This window comes from Brassica oleracea, chromosome C7 (assembly GCF_000695525.1).
Source record: "Brassica oleracea var. oleracea cultivar TO1000 chromosome C7, BOL, whole genome shotgun sequence".
Classification (NCBI taxonomy): Eukaryota; Viridiplantae; Streptophyta; class Magnoliopsida; order Brassicales; family Brassicaceae; genus Brassica; species Brassica oleracea.
In genome coordinates this window covers 39274934-39297854 of record NC_027754.1, presented here as the reverse complement: position 1 = coordinate 39297854, position 22921 = coordinate 39274934, and the positions used below count along the sequence as shown (strand labels likewise).

General features: G+C 40.0%; 6 protein-coding genes, 2 non-coding genes and 1 pseudogene across 12 annotated transcripts in view; 3 read left to right on the top strand and 6 right to left on the bottom strand.

Annotated features, from left to right (window-relative positions):
* LOC106302160 (aspartic proteinase-like protein 1) overlaps positions 1 to 2373 on the top strand; it is a 3103-nt gene extending 730 nt beyond the window's left edge. Inside the window, exons 3-10 of the mRNA XM_013738687.1 lie at positions 64 to 299; positions 364 to 594; positions 715 to 850; positions 1248 to 1321; positions 1534 to 1633; positions 1721 to 1787; positions 1905 to 1976; positions 2063 to 2373. Of these exons, the coding sequence (XP_013594141.1) occupies positions 64 to 299; positions 364 to 594; positions 715 to 850; positions 1248 to 1321; positions 1534 to 1633; positions 1721 to 1787; positions 1905 to 1976; positions 2063 to 2310 (1164 nt within the window). The 3' untranslated portion in view covers positions 2311 to 2373. The remainder of the gene's footprint in view (positions 1 to 63; positions 300 to 363; positions 595 to 714; positions 851 to 1247; positions 1322 to 1533; positions 1634 to 1720; positions 1788 to 1904; positions 1977 to 2062) is intronic.
* A 94-nt stretch (positions 2374 to 2467) lies between these two features.
* LOC106302162 (rac-like GTP-binding protein RHO1) lies at positions 2468 to 3917 on the bottom strand. The gene is made up of 6 exons (XM_013738688.1): positions 3566 to 3917; positions 3374 to 3461; positions 3158 to 3267; positions 2991 to 3054; positions 2771 to 2901; positions 2468 to 2688 (listed from the first exon to the last, which is right to left on the bottom strand). Exons 1-6 carry the CDS (start codon positions 3662 to 3664, stop codon positions 2587 to 2589), a joined length of 594 nt encoding a protein of 197 aa, XP_013594142.1. The 5' UTR covers positions 3665 to 3917; the 3' UTR covers positions 2468 to 2586.
* A 705-nt stretch (positions 3918 to 4622) lies between these two features.
* On the bottom strand, positions 4623 to 6275 carry LOC106302233 (protein POLLENLESS 3-LIKE 2). The gene is made up of 3 exons (XM_013738768.1): positions 6066 to 6275; positions 5758 to 5970; positions 4623 to 5678 (listed from the first exon to the last, which is right to left on the bottom strand). The coding sequence occupies exons 1-3, from the start codon at positions 6216 to 6218 to the stop codon at positions 4764 to 4766; spliced, it is 1281 nt and encodes a 426-aa protein (XP_013594222.1). The 5' UTR covers positions 6219 to 6275; the 3' UTR covers positions 4623 to 4763.
* A 224-nt stretch (positions 6276 to 6499) lies between these two features.
* Positions 6500 to 9682, bottom strand: LOC106303595 (serine/threonine-protein kinase rio2-like). 4 transcript variants are annotated; one of them, XM_013739876.1, is made up of 14 exons: positions 9638 to 9682; positions 9283 to 9397; positions 9167 to 9213; positions 9015 to 9085; positions 8814 to 8927; positions 8558 to 8733; positions 8378 to 8466; positions 8047 to 8164; positions 7865 to 7938; positions 7718 to 7765; positions 7456 to 7618; positions 7100 to 7231; positions 6924 to 7025; positions 6500 to 6843 (listed from the first exon to the last, which is right to left on the bottom strand). In XM_013739876.1, exons 2-14 carry the CDS (start codon positions 9364 to 9366, stop codon positions 6694 to 6696), a joined length of 1368 nt encoding a protein of 455 aa, XP_013595330.1. In that variant the 5' UTR covers positions 9367 to 9397; positions 9638 to 9682; the 3' UTR covers positions 6500 to 6693. The 4 variants fall into 4 exon arrangements, with proteins under 4 accessions (XP_013595330.1, XP_013595333.1, XP_013595331.1 ...); XM_013739879.1 differs by having other exon boundaries at positions 6924 to 7019; XM_013739877.1 differs by having other exon boundaries at positions 9283 to 9393; positions 9638 to 9656.
* An 82-nt stretch (positions 9683 to 9764) lies between these two features.
* Positions 9765 to 9836, top strand: TRNAD-GUC. The gene has a single exon. It is a non-coding gene; the product is annotated as a tRNA-Asp (tRNA).
* A 49-nt stretch (positions 9837 to 9885) lies between these two features.
* On the bottom strand, positions 9886 to 9959 carry TRNAV-AAC. Its single transcript has one exon. It is a non-coding gene; the product is annotated as a tRNA-Val (tRNA).
* A 566-nt stretch (positions 9960 to 10525) lies between these two features.
* Positions 10526 to 12848, top strand: LOC106301535 (zinc finger BED domain-containing protein DAYSLEEPER-like). 2 transcript variants are annotated; one of them, XM_013737963.1, is made up of 4 exons: positions 10526 to 11722; positions 11807 to 12140; positions 12209 to 12290; positions 12642 to 12848. In XM_013737963.1, exons 1-3 carry the CDS (start codon positions 11501 to 11503, stop codon positions 12286 to 12288), a joined length of 636 nt encoding a protein of 211 aa, XP_013593417.1. In that variant the 5' UTR covers positions 10526 to 11500; the 3' UTR covers positions 12289 to 12290; positions 12642 to 12848. The 2 variants fall into 2 exon arrangements, with proteins under 2 accessions (XP_013593417.1, XP_013593418.1); XM_013737964.1 differs by lacking the exon at positions 11807 to 12140.
* A 5016-nt stretch (positions 12849 to 17864) lies between these two features.
* LOC106301928 (proteasome subunit alpha type-7-A) lies at positions 17865 to 19417 on the bottom strand. Its single transcript, XM_013738416.1, has 3 exons — positions 19158 to 19417; positions 18440 to 18854; positions 17865 to 18167 (listed from the first exon to the last, which is right to left on the bottom strand). Exons 1-3 carry the CDS (start codon positions 19328 to 19330, stop codon positions 18003 to 18005), a joined length of 753 nt encoding a protein of 250 aa, XP_013593870.1. The 5' UTR covers positions 19331 to 19417; the 3' UTR covers positions 17865 to 18002.
* Positions 19418 to 20990: 1573 nt separating this feature from the next.
* Positions 20991 to 22564, bottom strand: LOC106305012 (annotated as a pseudogene).
* Positions 22565 to 22921: the final 357 nt, after the last annotated feature.

Here is a 22921-nt window from a genome sequence, read left to right as displayed (position 1 = left end):
TTTTTTTTTTTTTTTTTTTTTTAATTCATACGTTCTCTTTCGTTTCTCTTCTTTTGACACCAGAGTCGACCACTCAATATATACAGCCCCAACGCATCTTCTACGAGCTCAAGCATTAGATGCAGTGACAAGCGTTGTTTTGGATCGAGAGGATGTTCTTCTCCTGCAAGTATTTGCCCTTATCAGATCCAGTACCTTTCTAACAACACATTCACCAGAGGGACCTTGGTCGAGGATGTGTTGCATTTGGTCACAGAGGATGATGGTCTAGAGCCTGTTAAAGCTAATGTCACGCTTGGGTAAGTAATGACTTTGTTTTTCTTGTTTTTTTTGTGCGCATTTTGACATGTGTTTGGGATGCAGTTGCGGTCAGAATCAGACAGGTTTGTTCGGGGAAGGTATTGCTTTGAACGGTCTTCTCGGGCTTGGTTTGGAAGATTACTCTGTTCCAAGTGTACTGGCAAAAGCAAATATTACCGCAAACTCCTTCTCAATGTGTATTGGGAATGTTATTGACGTTGTTGGGAGAATCAGCTTCGGAGACAAAGGCTACACAGACCAGCAGGAGACGCCACTAGTTCCTGTTGGACCAAGGTATCCAGTTTGATTTTGACATGAGTTTCAAAAGTTGTTCAGTTTGGTGTTTTATCACCACATCTCATACTAATTCTGTTTCTTTCTCTTGTAATTTTGGTTTATTCCAAATGAACCTAGTCCGACTTATGCTGTGGATGTGACGGAAGTATCAGTTGGGGGAGAGGCTCTCGGGGTTAAGCTCCTCGCACTCGTTGACACTGGCACATCATTTACACACTTACTGGAGGCAGAATATGATCTTGTTACCAAAACTGTAAGTGCCTTAGATTAGACTAATCATCTATATTCTAATGCTTTCATATCTGAGTACCATATCTGACTACAAATACAAAATTTATAGGTTTTTTTGCCACACAAGTAATATATCGACTTAGCTATTGCCAAAATTATGGTGTAGATGATCATATTTACAGTTTCTTGCTTCACAAGTATAACTATTGACCTAGTTATTATTTAGATTACTAAATTTATAGTTTCTTGCTGAAAATGTATGACCTAAACTATTGCCAAAGTTATGGTTTAGATTACCAAAGTAATGGTTTCTTGTTTTGCAAGGCATTAGATGTCGCATATCTGTATAAGAAACTTTATCAACACCAAAGCTTTTGTTTGTTACATGCACATTCACCTTCATTCTCTTACTTTTGCAGTTCGACGATCAAGTCAAAGACAAGCGACGCCCTATTGATCCAAAGCTTCCATTTGAGTTCTGTTATGACTTAAGGTCATGCTTCCACTCTTGTCATTTTTTCTTGCCCATATTAGTAGAGTGTGTTGGACCTTTAACGAATGCTGGAACACCAATAAAGTAATTAATAAAAATGACTAACACTGAATGTTAGAGACGAAACATATGAAGTTGCATGGGATAGTGTTCAAGTAGCATTAATCTAAGTTCCACAACTGTATTCTGATGTTCATCCTCTTTGTGTTCAGTCCAAACAGTACAACCATTTATTTCCCTAAAATTATAGTGACTTTTGGAGGAGGATCACAAATGATACTGAGAAACCCTCTTTTCTCTGTGTTCAATGAGGTAATTAAGAAACCATGTCTTGACTTTAGTCTAGTTTCATGGATTAGAGCTTATTGATATACATTGTGGTTTTAACTTGAATAATAGGACGGTACCGCCATGTACTGCTTAGGTATTCTGAAGAGTGTGAATTTCAAGCTTAACATTTTTGGACGTAAGTATCCCCAATACTTAGTTTTACGCTTCACATATTTGCTGCATGGAACTGAAGCAGATAGAGAGGAAGAGAGAAAGTTTGTGTTGAATGTGTTATATGTTTGTGTGTTTACAGAGAACTTCTTGTCTGGATACCGCATTGTATTCGACCGGGAGAGGATGGTTTTGGGTTGGAAGCGGTCTAACTGTAAGTAACCGACAAAGTCAGGAAGTGACTGTAATATACATTGGAACAAAGTGATAGCTAAAGTAAGTGTTTTGTGTTAATGACAGGTTATGAGGATGAAAGCTTAGAAGCTACTCCTCCACCACCAGAGAGAGAAGCTCCTTCACCAAGACTATCTGCTCCACTACCTAGTCCTCCTCCTCCTCCTCTTGTTTCCATTGCTACACCTCCCCTTCCCCCATTTGACCCCCGTAGCTCTACCGGAAATGGATCAGGCGGAGCAGCCAGTCTCAGCCCTCTTTCATCTCAACTCCTGCTTCTCCTCTCTCTTTTGGCCTTCCTCTCATTCACATAAGCATTCTTGTTTGGTTGGTTTGATCATTTTTATGTTCATTTAATTAAAAAAAAACTCTTTGTTTGAGAAGTAAAATGATCTTTATTGGTTTGTTAATTTGTAGCATGGGACTGAATTGCATAAGAAAAAGATGCTACATTTGAACAAACTCCATTAGACCAAAACCAAACATGGGTGTCTCTGTCCATTAACACATTGATGCATTGTTAGATGATGTTTAATATACCAAAAACCAACAAATATATAAAAACAATAGCTTTCCAATCACATCATTCATCACAAGATGGAGCATGCCTTCTGCGCTTTGCTCTTTTTCTTCTTCTGCTTAGGCGGTTGCAACACCACTCGTATGGCTGCGTCAAAGACAGCTTTCACATTCTGCATTCAAACATTCGCATTAACATTAGAAAATCTGTCCTAATGGTACAAACACTAATATTGAATGTTGGTCATGTGTAACCTCTTGAGATTTGGAACTGCATTCGATGTAAGTAGGTGCATCTATTAGCTTCCTCAGCTCCTCTCCCTGAGCAGTTGTAATCGGGACAGCGCCAGGATGGTCGACGAAGAATTGCTTATCATCTCGAAGATCTAGAGAGTAGCAACACACACAAACACTCTTGTATCACAACTAGTAACTAAAAAGGTAGTGAGATCATCAATATAAAGTAGTCTCTCACCAAGCTTTGATCCAACAAGGATGATGGGGACACCAGGCGCGTAATGCTTCAACTCCGGGATCCACTGCAACACACACACACAAGTGTGAACCTTGTCAGAGAATTGAAAGAGGGAGAGTAAACAAGACTAACACCAAAACAAGAATTTTGATGGATTTAAAAGATACCTTTTTGGAGACGTTTTCATAACTGGCTTTACTGATAAGAGAGAAGGCCAATATGAAAACATCAGCTCCACGGTAGCTTAGTGGTCTTAATCTGTTGTAATCCTCTTGCCCTGATTTTTTTTATATTACCCAAATTTTACAAAACCTCAGATCGAAAAGCATAAAATCCAAAATTCAAAACATAAAAAGATAAGATTATATATAGTATGAAAATACCTGCAGTATCCCACAATCCAAGATTAACGGTGGCTCCATTAACCACAACATTTGCACTGAAATTATCGAAAACGGTTGGCACATAATCCTGTATAATTAGAGAAACCAAGAACGTGATGAGATGTTATTATACAATAAAAAATAAATAAAAAATGTATTAAATACAAAAAGAGTATGAGCATTGGAGATAACCGTAGGGAAAGTGTTGCTTGTGTAAGAAATCAACAAACATGTTTTTCCGACAGCTCCATCACCAACCGTCACACACTTTACGAATCTTGAAGCGCTCATTGTCCCCGCTCAAAGCTCGAAGATATTTGAGCTTTCAGATCTCTTTGAAACAGGCGTTGAACTTCAGATCCTTTGCTCTCTCTCTATCTATCTCTGTTAGTTTTGTTCTTCTTCTTGATGCTCAAATTCAATCAACCATCTGGACATTGCGGATCGAAAGGAACAGACTTTGTCCCAGAAATGAGAAACCCGTTAGCCCAAAAAGAGAGAGAGAAAGAGAGAGGAAGGTGACAGAAACAGAAAAAAAAATAAAAACAAAAAACAAAAAACAAAAACAAACGAATAGTTTGTTACTTGTTAGTTAGCTTTCACCGGAAAAAATGGCGTTGAAACGTTCTCTCTCTCTCTCCCTCTCTTCTCTTTTAATAGCTCTGTTTTCTGACAAACTTACCAATCAATTGTCTGATTATTTATTTATGGGGTGATATCTTCTCCCTTTTTCTGCCGCCCAGTCTCAATCTTTTATAACGAACGATATCATTAAAACTTTTTTTCTTCTTTAAGCAATGCCCCTAACTAACAACAACTAAACAGAATTGTCCAAAACTTGATTAAGAGGTAGGTAAGTTAGTTGCATAATCATACATACTACTCTCCTCTCCCCTAACTCCTAATAATTTGACATAGCCATATGCATTGGGACTTTGTTGTAACCCTTTTCAATGAAGCTCAAACCAAATATTATAAACGATGATATTCGTTTCTGCTGAGATTGGCTCTAATTACTAGTTAAGCCGAATTAGTAGAAGTGACCATTCTGTTATATATGATGTATCATCTACTTCAACCATCGGATCCTCTCACCATTCAGGGATCCAAAAAAATTACGAGGCTTGATGATCCATCCAATCATATATATATATAAAAAAAAAAAAAGTTTTGGGAATGGATGATCCATACATAATTAAACATTAAAAAATTTGGGATCAAAATAGATTGGCAAAGAACATATAACTTTCAGCTTTCATTATTGGTCAATAGCAATAAGTTAACAATATGAAAAAAAAAAAAAAAATGTAGCAACATTAAGGAGAATAAGAGCTCATCTCCTTTAAATTAGAATGATTAAAAAAGAGAGAGCCTGAGATTAAGAGATAACTCAGGCTCTTGGGCTTAGTGAGGACAAAGTGATATCCTGAAAAACCTTAAGCCTCTTCTTGTCCACTTTCATCTCTGTCCCCAAAACAGCCATGATCATTGCCTCTTCAAACTCCTTGTTGTCTGGCAATCCACAGTCGATGGCTCTCTTCTCCATCGACAGTCTCCTCTTCGTGTTTGTCTCTCCCTCTCCCTCACCACCACCACCACAGCTCAACATTCCCATCGTTTGGCTCGACGATCTCGTCCTCTTCAGCTTCTCGCTATTGCTTATCAGCTTGGAAGAGAAGAATGGTTTTGCATCCACCCTTAATGGATTGTTTACTACATTCACATTCGTCTTCACGTTCTCGTCACCGTACCCATCATTGCTCGGCTTTGGTTTAGCCTTCACGCTCTGTTCTCTACAAGGCTGAGGCTGCCATATGGAAGAAGACCCGAACATGGCGTCGAAAAGCTTCCTCTGCTCGACTCTATCATCCCCTCCTCTCCTCATCATCTCAGAGCCAAGATCGCTAAGCATCTGCTGAGCTCTCTCGTAGGCTTTCAGATGAGAATCCACACCTCTAGGGCCATCAACAACCGCGGGCTTCACGCGCCGTAGCGTCTCCTTGGCTTCGTCGATCCTGCCTTGCTTCATAAGGCAGATCCCTAGGTTGCACATCTTGTTGTTGTCCGGCGCGATCGATAGCGCTCTCCTGTACGCATCCTCGGCTTCCACGAAGTTGTCTCTTTGCATCAGAGCCCATCCTAAGTTCCCCAGTAGCCGCGTTGCTTCTTGCTCCACTGAGACTTGAAACTTTTTGCCCTGGGACCTAGCGGTTTTGGTTCGTTTGCCGTTAAAGGCGAGACCTTTTTGAATCAGGAAGAGTTTGTGTTTCAGAAGTGCGATCTGGTCGTCAAGTCTCCCACATCTCTGCAACAAAACAAACAATCCAAAATCAATACAGAGGATGCTCTGTTTTTTTCTTTTGTGTGTGTGTAAAAGTAAGGACCTTGTAGAGATCGAGGAGGATGTTGTCGAGAGATTCCTGAGCTTGATCTGAACACCTGACTCTGAGAGATTTAATAGCTTCGATGGCTTCTTCTGCTCGATCTTGCTGCTTCATAACGATGGCCATGTCTTTCAGAGCGCTGTCCACTCTGTCTCCAGCGTTAATGGCGGACCAAAACAGAGGAATTGCTCTCTCGGGATCCTTCTCCACCAACTGAATCAATAAATTAATCAATGAATCAGATGAGAACGAAAAAACGCAAAATCAAACGCACAAGACAAGAAAGGATGTAACTTTAAATCACCTACCTGAACGTTCTTGGCTCTGACATATGGACTGTCTCCGACAGGGACTTTGTGGATAGCGTGAAATGATTCAGACCGAGTGCGGGAGATGCCGAGTGGCTTTGCGGGAGAACTCGGTGCGGATTTGGTCGGTCTGAATACATCTTTCATCATCATCTTTGCAGTGAGTAAAGACGAAAAGGATAAATGAATCGAATCGAATCTCAGAGGAGGATGGGTGAGGTTTAAAGATGACGGCTTCAGCGAGATCGATCGGAACTTATAAAAAGGTTTAAAATTTCCGACCGTTGAGGTCACTAGCCGTTGTAGTTTGTATTTTTTTTTTTCTTTCCATTTCCGCTTATTGAGGGAGCGCTTCTTATCTACTCCCTAAACTTGCATTGTATTTTCAGATTCGCCCCTTTAAAACAAAATCAATCAAATTTAGACAAGCATCATTTGAGATATTTTCTCTGAATTTATATAGGAAACTGAATTTTCATGTAGTTTAGATTCTTGTCTATTGGAAAAAGTCAAACATGAGATTAAAAAATAGGCCTGTTTACAACAATGAAAGGCCCATTTTCATGTAGTTTAGATTCTTGCACAGTTTTGTTTTGTGGTATCATAATTGCTGTGAAAAGTTTTATCATCACCAGCAACTCATGTTGCTGTGAAACTTGGAGTTTTGGGAACGGCCTCCTTTGTCCTTGTATGTGTTTCTTGAAGACTGAGACTTTCTACCTCCCCTGGCTGCTGCCATGGCTCTGCGTCTTTGCTTGCCTAGTTTTTTGTCCAGCTCCTGAAGCAAAGGAAGGTTGCATATCTATTAAGTTAACTCTATACTCTCTTGAGTCACTATACTACACAGAAGATACTAACCTCATCTCTTCCAGCTTCATTTTCTTCATCTCCACTGCTTCCGTCTTTCTCATTATCATCCAATTCAACTTCTGCCTCAACTTCATCTGATCTTTTCTGCTCCTACACATCATGCAGAGTATATAGTGTAAGCACAAGAAGGCTACATAAAGAGAGAACATGTTTCAGTTATATACCTCCTCTTGCAACTGTAGTGATTCCATTTCATTTAGGCTTCCCTCTTCATTTGACTCAAAAGTCTGCTCTTCATCATCCGATTCCTCATCCTCGTCAGAATCTGTACTCTTCTCCAGCCCACCTTCAATAAACTACACAAGACAGAAACCACATATTCATTATATATAACCCATTCACAGACAAGAAAGAGACCAATGCTGCAAATAGGTACACAACTGACACATTACGCCCCCACTATAACTCAAAATGAATACGCAATACCTCAAAGCAATCGATTATACATGTTTCTTTAAGTACATACAGGTTCTCATAGATAAGCAGTGATATTATTACTGAAGTCATAGGGTGGACATACTTTATCGAGGTCATTCTGCTCCTTTTTAGTGAAACCACTAGCTTCTAGTTCTCTATCCAAGGCATTGGCATCTTTAGTTATATCATAGAAAGATGGTCTGCTGTTCTCATCCACTTCCACCTCTGTCTCATCATCTCTATCTTCTTGGAAAGAAATATTAAACCTGGAAGAAAGGAATATGGAGATCATATGGAGATCATATGCTACTAGGTAATGTGAATAGATGATGTGTAAACAAATAAAAACTCGATTGACAACTAACCTTTTTCTGAAAAACTTGAAGATGCATTCAATATCACGGTCAAAGTACCTGAAAAAAAAAAAAAAAACCATTAACAAACCTAAAAAAAATCATGGAAAATGATAAAGGGAGGACAGAGGCATGAGCCAGAGATGAGATATCGCATACATTTGTGCATTTTGGTGTGAAACAGATACCATTTGTGGAAAGTCAATCATCGTTATCTTCTCTTCATCATCAATCTATGATATACATATATAAACGAAGGTGTAAGCAGAGGAAAATAACTAGCATGATTACAGAATCATGTAACGAGGCAGCTTCAAGTAGATGATTCTGTAATATATCACCATGATGTTGAATTCATTGAAATCACAATGAATTAGACCATGCTCAGCCAAACGAACAACAATGCCAATAATCTTCTCGAAAATTGTCTCAGGGTTCTGTAACTGCTTCACCTGAACCCTGTCATAAACGAAATGTGAAAGATGTGATTCACAGCAGCAAGGTTATAACTGTTTCTTAGTGAGTGAGTGAGTGAAGCAATGGATCAAATTTTAAGGAATCTCGAATCCAATGCATCAAAAGCTATCAGTACATAATGCTTAAGACTAACAGAGCCATATAAAATCATAAAAAAATTCTCCTGGTGTGTGGAACATGAAGGTAGATCCTTACATGGGGTAACCCTGCACAAGGGACATGATAACACAGTGCCTATTGCAGTCGATGGCTTTTGGAACCGGAAAGTCATGTTCTTCCAAAGCCTGCTCAACAAACATTAGGCCAAAAAGATAATAAAACACTTACAAGAAGAGTGTTACAACCATGGAATGGAACAAAGGCAATAATAACAACCTTCATGAAAGCAAACTCCTTGAGAGCGGCAAGGCGGGAGAGATACAACCAGCTGAAACTACTGCGATGCCTCAAGTAGTCACGCTTAGATTTGACAGCCCTGAAGGAGGTTCTCCCTAGTCTATGCAACTTCATTGCCAGAATAGTTCCATCTTCCTGAGCCACCTCAAATATGTCTACATCCCATGACTATCAGCAACTGACCCCAAAGTGTATCTCTTAAACACACCAATGAATCAAAAATAAAAAGACTTACCAGACTCTTTACCAACCCCAATCTGACGACCAACACCGGTAAATACACCACGGTTGACCAATGTCTTAATGGCAAGAAAGTCGTATCCCAGATAAGTGAGTCTGAATCCATCATCTTAACGAAGAAAACAACAATCGTCAAGGCTATGCAAAGCAGGAAAAAAACTAGTTAATGTCTTTAGAGGGGAAGAGAAGTAGTCACATTTAGAGCGGTCGTGGTGCAAAAGCTTATACTTGAGCAAGTTCTTGAGGACTTTGTATGTGCCTCCATGTCTGTGAGCAATATAACAGTTTTGTGAATTACACAATATGGTACATCAAAGCACAACTTAATGAAAGAAAATAAGGACATACTTTAGACCAGCAATGCGATCTACGAGCTCAGAAGGAACAATCTCATGCTGCAAAGCAAAGTAGTTTCAAAAGGTAGTAATTAAAGGATAAAACAAAGGAATATAGAGGGGACTGACGTTTCGCATTCCCATCTCCACAGCGGTGAGAACTCTAAAATCATCTTTTGAGAGATATCTCAACACATTCACGTCAAGCTTCATCCTTTTTTTTCTTGACTCTGATTGGCCCTGGCTGATTCAATATACAAAACTTTCTCAAATTTGATGTAGTAACTGATGAAACCCCAAAACAACACTTAAAATGTTTAAACTTTACAGCTAAAGACTTAGGGGAATCAATTTGGCCATCTGTAGATTACGATTTAATCTCAGACAAGAACAAAGAAAATTTGCTATGTCTAGAAACGACACACACAACAGGGCGGTGCGTAAGCAAGTATTTGATGCAAGAGCAAAGCTGAAGAAGCTTTACCTGAAACTTTGAGAGCAGAGAGCAGAGGACGGCGCAAAGGGAAGAAGCAAGTTAGTTTGCTCGCCAACATAAAATACTAATCCAAAAACTATATATATTTAATCTTGTCTACTTCCTGTCAACAAATGTCGTTGTAGTATAGTGGTAAGTATTCCCGCCTGTCACGCGGGTGACCCGGGTTCGATCCCCGGCAACGGCGATGATATTTTTGGTTTATTAAATTGCTTCGAAACTATAGGAAAAAGAATTGGCTTCGTCCAGGTTCGAACTGGAGACCTTCAGTGTGTTAGACTGACGTGATAACCGACTACACCACGAAACCGTTGCGTTAGAGATTGCAGTGGAAACAAATTGATAGAAAACGGAGTTCGATGAATCAGATCTTTTTTTTTTTGAAAAGATATGACGGTTGATATGGTCTTGAATAGGGATGTTGTATAGGGCTTGATATTTAGGGCTGGCCCAAGCCCATCAAAAAAATTAAGAACCCTAACCCTATTATATCACTTCTAAAATATTTCGGGCCATATAGGGTTGGGCTTAAAAATTAAGGGTTTTCTTAGGGTTGAGCCCCCAAAAAAGATTATGTTTTTGTTTTGTTAAACGGCGTTGTTTTGCGTGGATACTCATCTCATCTTCTCTTCATCGACAAAAAAAAAGAAACGACGATGACGAAGATGACGAATTGACGATGATTCTTCTCTAAGTTCTTCAGGGTTTGTGTGGGTCTGATCAATCATCCCTTCGTCTACCATCTTCTTCTTTCTGTCTTCGCTGAAGCTCCTTCATCCACCATCTTTCATTCGTCAATGCTCGTTCGATCTCGTCGACAACATCAGGTTTGTTTCGATTTCAACATCTCAAATTAGATTTCTTAACCCTGATAGATTTCTTAACCCTGATGTTCAGCATATCTGTAGACAAACTGCAGCAGCAGATGTCTACAAGAGATATGAGATAAAAAAAGCTAAGTTGATAGAGGTTTTGGTGAAACACAAGGGTCGAGTGTGTTTTACAGCAGATTTGTGGACAGCCCGAAGTGTTGTGATGGGATATATATGCATTACTGCGCATTTCATTGATGAGAATTGGAGGTTGAATAATAAAATTCTAGCATTTTGTAATCTGAAACCTCCTCATAGTGGTGAAGAGATAGCTAAGGCAGTTTATGATTGCTTAAAGGGGTGGGGACTGGAGAAGAAAGTATTTACTATCACACTGGATAATGCTAAAGCTAATGATAGTATGCTAAATATTCTAAAGCATCGGCTTCTGAGTAGCAATGGGAGTAGCAATGGGCTGTTGTGTAATGGAAAGTTCTTGCACGTTAGATGCTCGGCACATATCTTAAATCTGATTGTGAAAGCAGGATTAGAATTAGCCACTAGTCTAATAGAGAACATAAGAGAGAGTGTAAAGTTTGTAAAAGCATCTGAGTCAAGGAAGGACTCTTTTGCTATCTGCGTTGAGAGTGCTGGGATCACAAGTGGTGCGGGTTTGTCTTTAGATGTCTCTACCAGGTGGAATTCGACATATGAAATGTTGGCGAGAGCTTTAAAATTCAGAGAGGCATTTGCGATTCTGAATTTGTATGAAAGAGGTTACAAATGGTTGCCTTCAGAAGAAGAGTGGGAACGTGGAGTTAAAATATGTGACTTGCTGAAGCCTTTTAATACCATCAGCACTTACTTTTCAGGAGTAAAATATCCAACCGCAAATGTCTACTTCATTCAGGTGTGGAAAATTGAGATGATGTTGAAGAAGTATGCTGATTGTGAAGATGATGGTGATGTGAGAACAATGGCTAGGGCAATGCAAAAGAAGTTTGCGAAGTATTAGAATCAATATAGCGTGATTCTAGCTATGGGGGCTGCTCTAGATCCGAGGTTGAAACTGGATATACTTCGATCAGCTTATCAAAAGATTGACCCAAGGACTTCTGAGGAAAAGGTTCAAGTTGTTAGGGACAATCTGATTTTGCTTTATGAAGAATATCAAAAATCAGCAAATCCTTCAAAGTTTTCTGCAACATTAACTCCACATGAGCTTCTCACAGAGTCACCACTTGAAGATGATATGGATGATGTAAGTTCTTCAAATTTTTCTTATTAGTTCTCATTCAAAAACAACAGCAAGGAACTTACTGGTTTGTGTCTTTGTATATAACAGGATCTCTTTGAGCTTGAAAATAGCCTCAAATCTAGTTCAAGAAATGCTAAGTCAAATCTGGAAACCTATTTGGATGTTGAACCAAGACTAGAGATGAAGACTTTTGAAGACATGGAAGTTTTAAATTTTTGGAAAGAAAATCAGCATCGATATGGCGATCTTGCTTCAATGGCATCTGATTTACTGAGCATACCCATCACCACTGTTGCAGCTGAGTCAGCTTTCAGTGTTGGAGGAAGAGTCTTGAGTCCTTTCAGAAATCGAATTCTTCCCAAAAATGTGCAAGCACTAATTGCCACTCGAAATTGGTTAAGAGGATTTGAAGAGTTTGAAGGTAAAAATTTCATTATTAACTTACAGATTTTTTATGTTCTTTATCTAACTTATATTCATTAACTACAGGAGATATTGAAGATTACTTCAATGATGAAGATGATGAATCTGCAAAAAGTAGCTCAGAAGTTAGAAACTCTAGCACATGAAGGTAAAGCTTTCCAGCAAAACCCATTGTTGATTATGTTATGTTTGCTATTTGTTAATGTGTCCTGTTCTTGCTTGCTTCTTCTCTCCTGAGAAAATGTATAGATTCTTAGCTTCTTAATGCTGTATTTTGATGGATCCGGAGAGTATTAGTTCCAGACGTGTCTGTATTAGTTCCATAGTCTCGGTCCGGTTAAGCATATACAAGACTTTGCATCTGTTACCAGAGAGATGTCTCTTGTTTGCCTGGTTCGAGTTTTGTTGATCAATTCAATTCAGCTATGGTGGAATCTAGTTTGGGTTTGTAACTTGTCATATGCTTTGTTTGATATAGATTCTTCTTTGGCAAATACAGATCAATAAAGTCAAGAATGTAGAGACTAGAGAGTAAAGCTGGTTGCTGCAGTCTTCAACGAGCAAAGAATACGTGAAAGACCTTGTTTATTTGAGTATCACTAAAATAAATAATGACTTGAAACTTGTTTAGTGTTTTGGTTTGTTTCAAACTTTAAAACATGTTTTGTGACAAATGACAATCAATAATATGAAATTTCTTACTATTTATATGGTTCAAAGCTTTGATTTAACTTTATTTGATCTAACTTTTATATGATAATTACTATAATCAGAAACTAGTTTATTTGATATGTATTAGTATATAAAATATATAATTTTGTAAGAGATTACAGTAAAATGTGTTTACATAAAAAAAATTAAAGGGCTCAAAAAGGGTTAGGAAGGGTTCAACCCTAATACAAATAATATCATGGGTTCTAAAAGGGTTAGGGCTCACTTTGGGTTGAGCTTAAACTAAATAGGATTGGGTTGGGTTGGGCAACCCAATAAAACATCCCTAGTCTTGAATGATGTTCTCGTCATGTTATGTTTGTCTAACTATATGGAGAAGATGACAAGAAGAAATCCTTGAAACATTCCACATCCATAGCCAGAAATAAGATAGGACATAGGTCTAACAAGTAGTAGTAGTAGTTAGGCCTGGGACAGATCGGATATCCGGGCAATTTTAAGGTATCCGGATTCGGATCCTGATCCGGCGGATCCATAATTTTACTATCCTTATCCGGATCCGGGGTTCTCGGATATCCGGGTGTCGGATATCCTTCTAAAAATTGTAATATCCGGCGGATATCCGGATCCGGATCCGGCTTTGACGGATCTAACATTTTACTATCCGGATCCGGATCCGGCTTTGACGGATCTAACATTTTACTATCCGGATCCGGATCCGGCTTTGACGGATCTAACATTTTACTATCCGGATCCGGATCCGGCTTTGACGGATCTAACATTTTACTATCCGGATCCGGATCCGGCTTTGACGGATCTAACATTTTACTATCCGGATCCGGATCCGGCTTTGACGGATCTAACATTTTACTATCCGGATCCGGATCCGGCTTTGACGGATCTAACATTTTACTATCCGGATCCGGATCCGGCTTTGACGGATCTAACATTTTACTATCCGGATCCGGATCCGGCTTTGACGGATCTAACATTTTACTATCCGGATCCGGATCCGGCTTTGACGGATCTAACATTTTACTATCCGGATCCGGATCCGGCTTTGACGGATCTAACATTTTACTATCCGGATCCGGATCCGGCTTTGACGGATCTAACATTTTACTATCCGGATCCGGATCCGGCTTTGACGGATCTAACATTTTACTATCCGGATCCGGATCCGGCTTTGACGGATCTAACATTTTACTATCCGGATCCGGATCCGGCTTTGACGGATCTAACATTTTACTATCCGGATCCGGATCCGGCTTTGACGGATCTAACATTTTACTATCCGGATCCGGATCCGGCTTTGACGGATCTAACATTTTACTATCCGGATCCGGATCCGGCTTTGACGGATCTAACATTTTACTATCCGGATCCGGATCCGGCTTTGACGGATCTAACATTTTACTATCCGGATCCGGATCCGGCTTTGACGGATCTAACATTTTACTATCCGGATCCGGATCCGGCTTTGACGGATCTAACATTTTACTATCCGGATCCGGATCCGGCTTTGACGGATCTAACATTTTACTATCCGGATCCGGATCCGGCTTTGACGGATCTAACATTTTACTATCCGGATCCGGATCCGGCTTTGACGGATCTAACATTTTACTATCCGGATCCGGATCCGGCTTTGACGGATCTAACATTTTACTATCCGGATCCGGATCCGGCTTTGACGGATCTAACATTTTACTATCCGGATCCGGATCCGGCTTTGACGGATCTAACATTTTACTATCCGGATCCGGATCCGGCTTTGACGGATCTAACATTTTACTATCCGGATCCGGATCCGGCTTTGACGGATCTAACATTTTACTATCCGGATCCGGATCCGGCTTTGACGGATCTAACATTTTACTATCCGGATCCGGATCCGGCTTTGACGGATCTAACATTTTACTATCCGGATCCGGATCCGGCTTTGACGGATCTAACATTTTACTATCCGGATCCGGATCCGGCTTTGACGGATCTAACATTTTACTATCCGGATCCGGATCCGGCTTTGACGGATCTAACATTTTACTATCCGGATCCGGATCCGGCTTTGACGGATCTAACATTTTACTATCCGGATCCGGATCCGGCTTTGACGGATCTAACATTTTACTATCCGGATCCGGATCCGGCTTTGACGGATCTAACATTTTACTATCCGGATCCGGATCCGGCTTTGACGGATCTAACATTTTACTATCCGGATCCGGATCCGGCTTTGACGGATCTAACATTTTACTATCCGGATCCGGATCCGGCTTTGACGGATCTAACATTTTACTATCCGGATCCGGATCCGGCTTTGACGGATCTAACATTTTACTATCCGGATCCGGATCCGGCTTTGACGGATCTAACATTTTACTATCCGGATCCGGATCCGGCTTTGACGGATCTAACATTTTACTATCCGGATCCGGATCCGGCTTTGACGGATCTAACATTTTACTATCCGGATCCGGATCCGGCTTTGACGGATCTAACATTTTACTATCCGGATCCGGATCCGGCTTTGACGGATCTAACATTTTACTATCCGGATCCGGATCCGGCTTTGACGGATCTAACATTTTACTATCCGGATCCGGATCCGGCTTTGACGGATCTAACATTTTACTATCCGGATCCGGATCCGGCTTTGACGGATCTAACATTTTACTATCCGGATCCGGATCCGGCTTTGACGGATCTAACATTTTACTATCCGGATCCGGATCCGGCTTTGACGGATCTAACATTTTACTATCCGGATCCGGATCCGGCTTTGACGGATCTAACATTTTACTATCCGGATCCGGATCCGGCTTTGACGGATCTAACATTTTACTATCCGGATCCGGATCCGGCTTTGACGGATCTAACATTTTACTATCCGGATCCGGATCCGGCTTTGACGGATCTAACATTTTACTATCCGGATCCGGATCCGGCTTTGACGGATCTAACATTTTACTATCCGGATCCGGATCCGGCTTTGACGGATCTAACATTTTACTATCCGGATCCGGATCCGGCTTTGACGGATCTAACATTTTACTATCCGGATCCGGATCCGGCTTTGACGGATCTAACATTTTACTATCCGGATCCGGATCCGGCTTTGACGGATCTAACATTTTACTATCCGGATCCGGATCCGGCTTTGACGGATCTAACATTTTACTATCCGGATCCGGATCCGGCTTTGACGGATCTAACATTTTACTATCCGGATCCGGATCCGGCTTTGACGGATCTAACATTTTACTATCCGGATCCGGATCCGGCTTTGACGGATCTAACATTTTACTATCCGGATCCGGATCCGGCTTTGACGGATCTAACATTTTACTATCCGGATCCGGATCCGGCTTTGACGGATCTAACATTTTACTATCCGGATCCGGATCCGGCTTTGACGGATCTAACATTTTACTATCCGGATCCGGATCCGGCTTTGACGGATCTAACATTTTACTATCCGGATCCGGATCCGGCTTTGACGGATCTAACATTTTACTATCCGGATCCGGATCCGGCTTTGACGGATCTAACATTTTACTATCCGGATCCGGATCCGGCTTTGACGGATCTAACATTTTACTATCCGGATCCGGATCCGGCTTTGACGGATCTAACATTTTACTATCCGGATCCGGATCCGGCTTTGACGGATCTAACATTTTACTATCCGGATCCGGATCCGGCTTTGACGGATCTAACATTTTACTATCCGGATCCGGATCCGGCTTTGACGGATCTAACATTTTACTATCCGGATCCGGATCCGGCTTTGACGGATCTAACATTTTACTATCCGGATCCGGATCCGGCTTTGACGGATCTAACATTTTACTATCCGGATCCGGATCCGGCTTTGACGGATCTAACATTTTACTATCCGGATCCGGATCCGGCTTTGACGGATCTAACATTTTACTATCCGGATCCGGATCCGGCTTTGACGGATCTAACATTTTACTATCCGGATCCGGATCCGGCTTTGACGGATCTAACATTTTACTATCCGGATCCGGATCCGGCTTTGACGGATCTAACATTTTACTATCCGGATCCGGATCCGGCTTTGACGGATCTAACATTTTACTATCCGGATCCGGATCCGGCTTTGACGGATCTAACATTTTACTATCCGGATCCGGATCCGGCTTTGACGGATCTAACATTTTACTATCCGGATCCGGATCCGGCTTTGACGGATCTAACATTTTACTATCCGGATCCGGATCCGGCTTTGACGGATCTAACATTTTACTATCCGGATCCGGATCCGGCTTTGACGGATCTAACATTTTACTATCCGGATCCGGATCCGGCTTTGACGGATCTAACATTTTACTATCCGGATCCGGATCCGGCTTTGACGGATCTAACATTTTACTATCCGGATCCGGATCCGGCTTTGACGGATCTAACATTTTACTATCCGGATCCGGATCCGGCTTTGACGGATCTAACATTTTACTATCCGGATCCGGATCCGGCTTTGACGGATCTAACATTTTACTATCCGGATCCGGATCCGGCTTTGACGGATCTAACATTTTACTATCCGGATCCGGATCCGGCTTTGACGGATCTAACATTTTACTATCCGGATCCGGATCCGGCTTTGACGGATCTAACATTTTACTATCCGGATCCGGATCCGGCTTTGACGGATCTAACATTTTACTATCCGGATCCGGATCCGGCTTTGACGGATCTAACATTTTACTATCCGGATCCGGATCCGGCTTTGACGGATCTAACATTTTACTATCCGGATCCGGATCCGGCTTTGACGGATCTAACATTTTACTATCCGGATCCGGATCCGGCTTTGACGGATCTAACATTTTACTATCCGGATCCGGATCCGGCTTTGACGGATCTAACATTTTACTATCCGGATCCGGATTCGACCCCTCCGGATATCCGGATTTTTGGATCGGATCCGGATCGAATCTCGGATTTCGGATAAAAGTCTCAGGCCTAGTAGTAGTACCATGAACTGCCATTTTCTCATGGCTAGCTAGATATGGTACTTTGCTAAAAAATGTTAACTGAGATTTAAAGAAAGAGTGTCAACACAGGCTAAGGGTCCAACAAAAAAAAAATTCACGCAAATATCTTTACTTTGAACCAAAGTTACAACTTGAAAACTGAGACCGTTATTGTAAGATAATGCTCAGGTTTCCTTTGAAGGGCCTTTCTTGGCTGCTTCTGCAGCAGCCTTCTCTGCTTCGATCTCGGCCACAATAGCATCGATTTCAGCTTCTTCTAGCTGCCTTAGAGTACCTTCCTCCCGTGTCATTAGAGCAACCTCAATGTTCTTTCCCCCACTCTCAACTACCTGCAAATTTGCAAAATGCTCATCAGCATCTTACAAAATTTGCTACTTGTGTTCTGTAAAATAAGCTCCTCAATAACATCATTATTCTCTAACTCAAATAGTAAAGTCTCCTACATTTTTTCAGGACTTTAACATTCTCTAAAGCCAACTTCAAGAATGGATAATCATACCGGTGGTTCTTTCTAGGTGATAAGTTTAGTAACAGGTCACCCGGCAATAAGTTAAAGGAAACCTACTTGGTCTGGTTTTAAAAAACGAAAGGATAAACTAACCTCAAGAAGAGCACGGATAGCAAGCTTCACAGTTTCTTGTCCCGACGTTTCTTTGTAATTCTTCTCCAGAAACTCCCTGATCGAGTTTGAGTTTCTCCCGGTCGCATTAGCCTTCCAAGCAGAGAAGGTACCAGATGGATCAGTCTGATAAAGCGAAGGTATACGAGTGTATGGGTCAAAACCAACAATAAGAGTGGAAAGACCAAAAGGTCTCACACCCCCACTTTGAGTATACTTCTGCTGAAGCCCAGCTATGTACCGAGTGACGTACTCAACAGTCACAGGATCCTCCAACGTAAGCCTGTGGCTTTGACACTCGATCCTCGCCTTGTTTATCAGGACACGAGCATCTGCCTTGAGCCCAGCACAGGCCAACGCAACGTGGTTATCAAGACTCACAATCTTTCTTGCTGATCTATGAGAAAGAAAGAAAATGCAAGTTAGAAGAAAACACCATAACTTTATTCGATTTCAACCCTAAATATTAAAACTTTGTACACAGATTCTCTTTCATAGAAGCGGAGCAAAGGTTGAGTCTTTACACTCGTAAAACAAAAAGTAAAGCTTTTTAACAATGGATCAGCTCCGATTCTACGATCTAACACTCCCAAGTTGATACAAAACCCTAAAATCAAGTTCCAATTCAAATCGATTTTAAAAAATCGACCTAAATCAAGCTGACCCAGGTGTGCATCGGCAGAGATCGGGGGAGCTATACCTTGTATCCTGGAGCTTAGGAGTGGATTTCTTCTCGACGGCGAGGACTACAGTATCTGTGCCGCGGACTCCGACGGCGGCGTTACCCTTACGGACAGCTTCGAGGGCGTACTCTACCTGGAAAAGGTGGCCATCGGGGGAGAACACTGTGATTGCTCGATCATATCTCGCCATCTCTCACACTTTTCTTTCTTCTCTATTGAGTGTTGCTTCTTTCTCTCTTTCGTTTTATTCAAAATCTATTCCAACTTAGGCGACAAGCCAGATTTCCCCAGTTCGGTTTTTAATCCCCTGCGGACGAGTTCACGTTTACCGTCCTTCTAGCCAATGAGAAGGAACCATCAATGTGGATTTGTTTCTATTGTGGGCCTTACATTAGCTACATTGGCCCAAATTCAATCAGAATAGGCCCTTTTCAAAATTTTCTGCCAGATCGGTCATATAAAGACCATCAGCATTAAGGAAAATTCAATTGAATTTCTTGTTAATACATTTTAATATTTAAAATTCTAAACTGATGAAAAAAGTGTAAAAATAGTATTTGTAACACATGTTTGAATCTAAAACTATTCTCATGCCTCTAATTCCTGTTATTTTTCTATTTTGTATTTGAGAAACGTCGGTGAAAAACTAAGATGTTGATTGTTGGTTTTTGTTTTTGAAAAACTACTTTGTTTGCCAATCAAGATTTTGCTAAAAATGATTTCCTAAAAACTAGGAAAACTAGCTTTTCAAATAAATAATTCTACAAAAAAAAACCAAAATCTGTGTTTTTCGGATTTTGTCAAGTTCTACGATGATTTTTTTATTTATCATTTTCTTTTTAATGGCTTTTTTTTAATATTATTTTTTGTAATTAGTCCTTCTTTTCATATTTATCTTATGTTTATGCATTTTCCCACTCTCATACGTTCACTTCACCATCACATTATCAAATAATTTTTTTATACTTTATTAATATAAAAATAAGTGATTTTACATAAACATAACCATAGAAATATATGTTTAAAAATTATCATAGAAAAAAAATCATCAAATGTATGATATTAATTTTTATTTATAATCCTTAACTACTTGTATAATAGGCTAATAGCATTTGAATCAAATATGAAAGGCATTCGAGATCAAATTAATGTATATTTATATGGAACTTACAATATTTTTATTCTGTATTTAAATTTTGTTTTAAAATCATTTTCGTAAATAAATTTATGTGTATTTTGAAGACAATGTTATTTTATTATTTTCAGAATAATATTTTACTATTAATAATATTTTTATTTTATTATATTTAAAAGTAGAAACCAGAAACTAAAAACTAGAATCTAAAACAACCATTCATGTTTTTCAAAAAACCAAAATCTACTGCAAAATCAAAAACCAAAAATCAAAAATTAAAATCCAAAAACCAAAAACCAAAATCCAAAACTCAAAAACTAGAATCTAAAAACTAGGAAAACAATCATCACTTAAGTTAATTTATTTGAATATTTTGCTTATTTGCTTCATAAAAATGACAAGTGTTTTACTCGAACATATAAGAAATTACAGCTGTAACTGGATGTTAATAAAATGAATAAATAGAATTAAAGGAATGATAATTAGTGGAATCCAACGGAATGAAATTAGTATTCATTTGTTCTAAAACTATTTTTACGTGGAATGATTTTTCAAAAGAATGTTGATGTTTTTTTGGAATTGAAAGGAATAATATGGAATGAGATGAAATACTCATTCTTTTTTTTCATTGCAACTGGTGAATATTTTGTGGAATGAAAAAGAATTAAGCATTCAGGAAGTTTCTATTCCAAAAAAATGCATTCCAGTTGCACCCTACAAGTTATGATCTAGCTTGAGATACCCATATTTGCAATGAGGTTCTTCTCACTAAACGGGGACCAACAAAAGGATTCTAATTATGCGATGATTTGGTCAAGAGGCTTCGCAGCCTCCTTGTTTCTCTTTAGTCAGCTTCTTGAGGCGAGCCAGCTCGAGATCTCTACCCATCTTTCTCTTGTACATCTCCGCAAACGCAATCGGCTCCTCCAGTATCGGCTTCTCTCCTTCTTTCACTTTAAGCGGATACACGGTTGCTTCCGGAGCCGGATTCTGGAACGTGGCTATAGATAATCTGCTCGAGTTGGAGTTCACCACCGCCTGGTGGTCAGCGTTCTTGAACCTCCCGTTGCTCAGATACTTCAAGACACATGCAATATTTGACCAAATAAAAATCACAAACGGAGAAAATAATTAAAAGCAGAGTATAAGAGAGGTTAGAAAAGTACTAACGTGACCATGGTCGCCAAGATTGACGACAAAAGCTCCTTCAACAGGCTGAACCGTAATCCACGTCTTCCCATCGTCTCGTGTGGCTTGTAAACCACCGACTTGGTCTTGAAGCAGCAAAGTGATGGTTCCAGGGTCAGTGTGACGCTTGAGTCCGAGTGTGAGATCAGGCTGAGGGCATTTGGGGTAATAGTTAACAACTATTTTCTGGTCCATATCGACGCATGCATTAGTAAGTGCTTCTTTCTCAAGCCCCATAGCTTCAGACAAAATCTCAAGAAGCTTACAAGCCAACTCCATCAGCTTCTCGCTGTACTCCTCAGTCACTTTCACCCACCCTTCCGGCTTACCCGGCCACCGTGAGTAGTCTCGGTTTCTCACCGGGTACGAGAAATACGTCACGATCTCTCTCCAATCTTGAACAACCTCTCCCTACATATGTAATGATTATTTCGTATTTAACTACAACAACATAACCAACAAACACATGCATGGGTCTAACGTCGAGTAATTATTAGGGTTTGAGATAAGAAATTAAAATACAAAAATAAGTCCAAAATTGTTAGGATCCGACATTCGTAGGAAGGAGACTTTAAGTTGGCATCTAATGAATTAAGCGACATACCTTTTAGAAAACTATTTTAGAGAACTTACTAAAACATTATGGTGGATTTACCTGGAGATGACTTGAGACGATGAATCCTCCTTTTTTACCACCGGACATGTCGAACTTGATTTTATCCTCAGGTGGCAAAGAGAAGAAGTCGCTAGCGAGACGAGTCATATCAGCCACCAATTTAGTATCGACGCCATGATCGACGACCTGGAAAACTCCCCAGTTCTCACAAGCCTCAACGATCTGACGACATATATCTCCTCTTTTCCCACCAACATGGTCGATTCCCGCGAGAGATATCACGGGGATTTCGTTGCTGAACTCATTGTAGGCAACCTTGGGACGTTCGTCCTCGTCCCGGACGAACTTGGAGTTGAGCTTAGACTCTCCCGCAAGCTCAGTTAGAGTTGCTGGAGCCATTTATATTATCAAAGTGTTAAATTACAAAAGGCAAAAAGATTGAATGAACAAGAAAAAGAGAGAGAATGTGTAATGAATATATAAGAAGACACAACAAGAAAAACTTAACAACTATCATATCTTTTGTAACTATGGCTAAAATTTTGTAATTATTTGGTCAGTAGCTATATTTAGTTACAAAATGTTTTTGTAATTGTGGATTTGTGAATATCATCCAAAGGATGTTTGTGGTTAATGTCAACAAATCATAAAAAATATATCCACCGCTATAACAGCCACAACTAACCACAAGTCAAATCATAGTTGTTTCTATGTATAGCGACAAGACTTATGATCGCTATAGCTTTGTAGCTATTTTAAGTTTGTGGCTTTTTAAACTTCAGCTAAAAAAAAACTAAGCAAATCATGAAACAGATTCATGCATCACTGACTGTTGGTGCAAG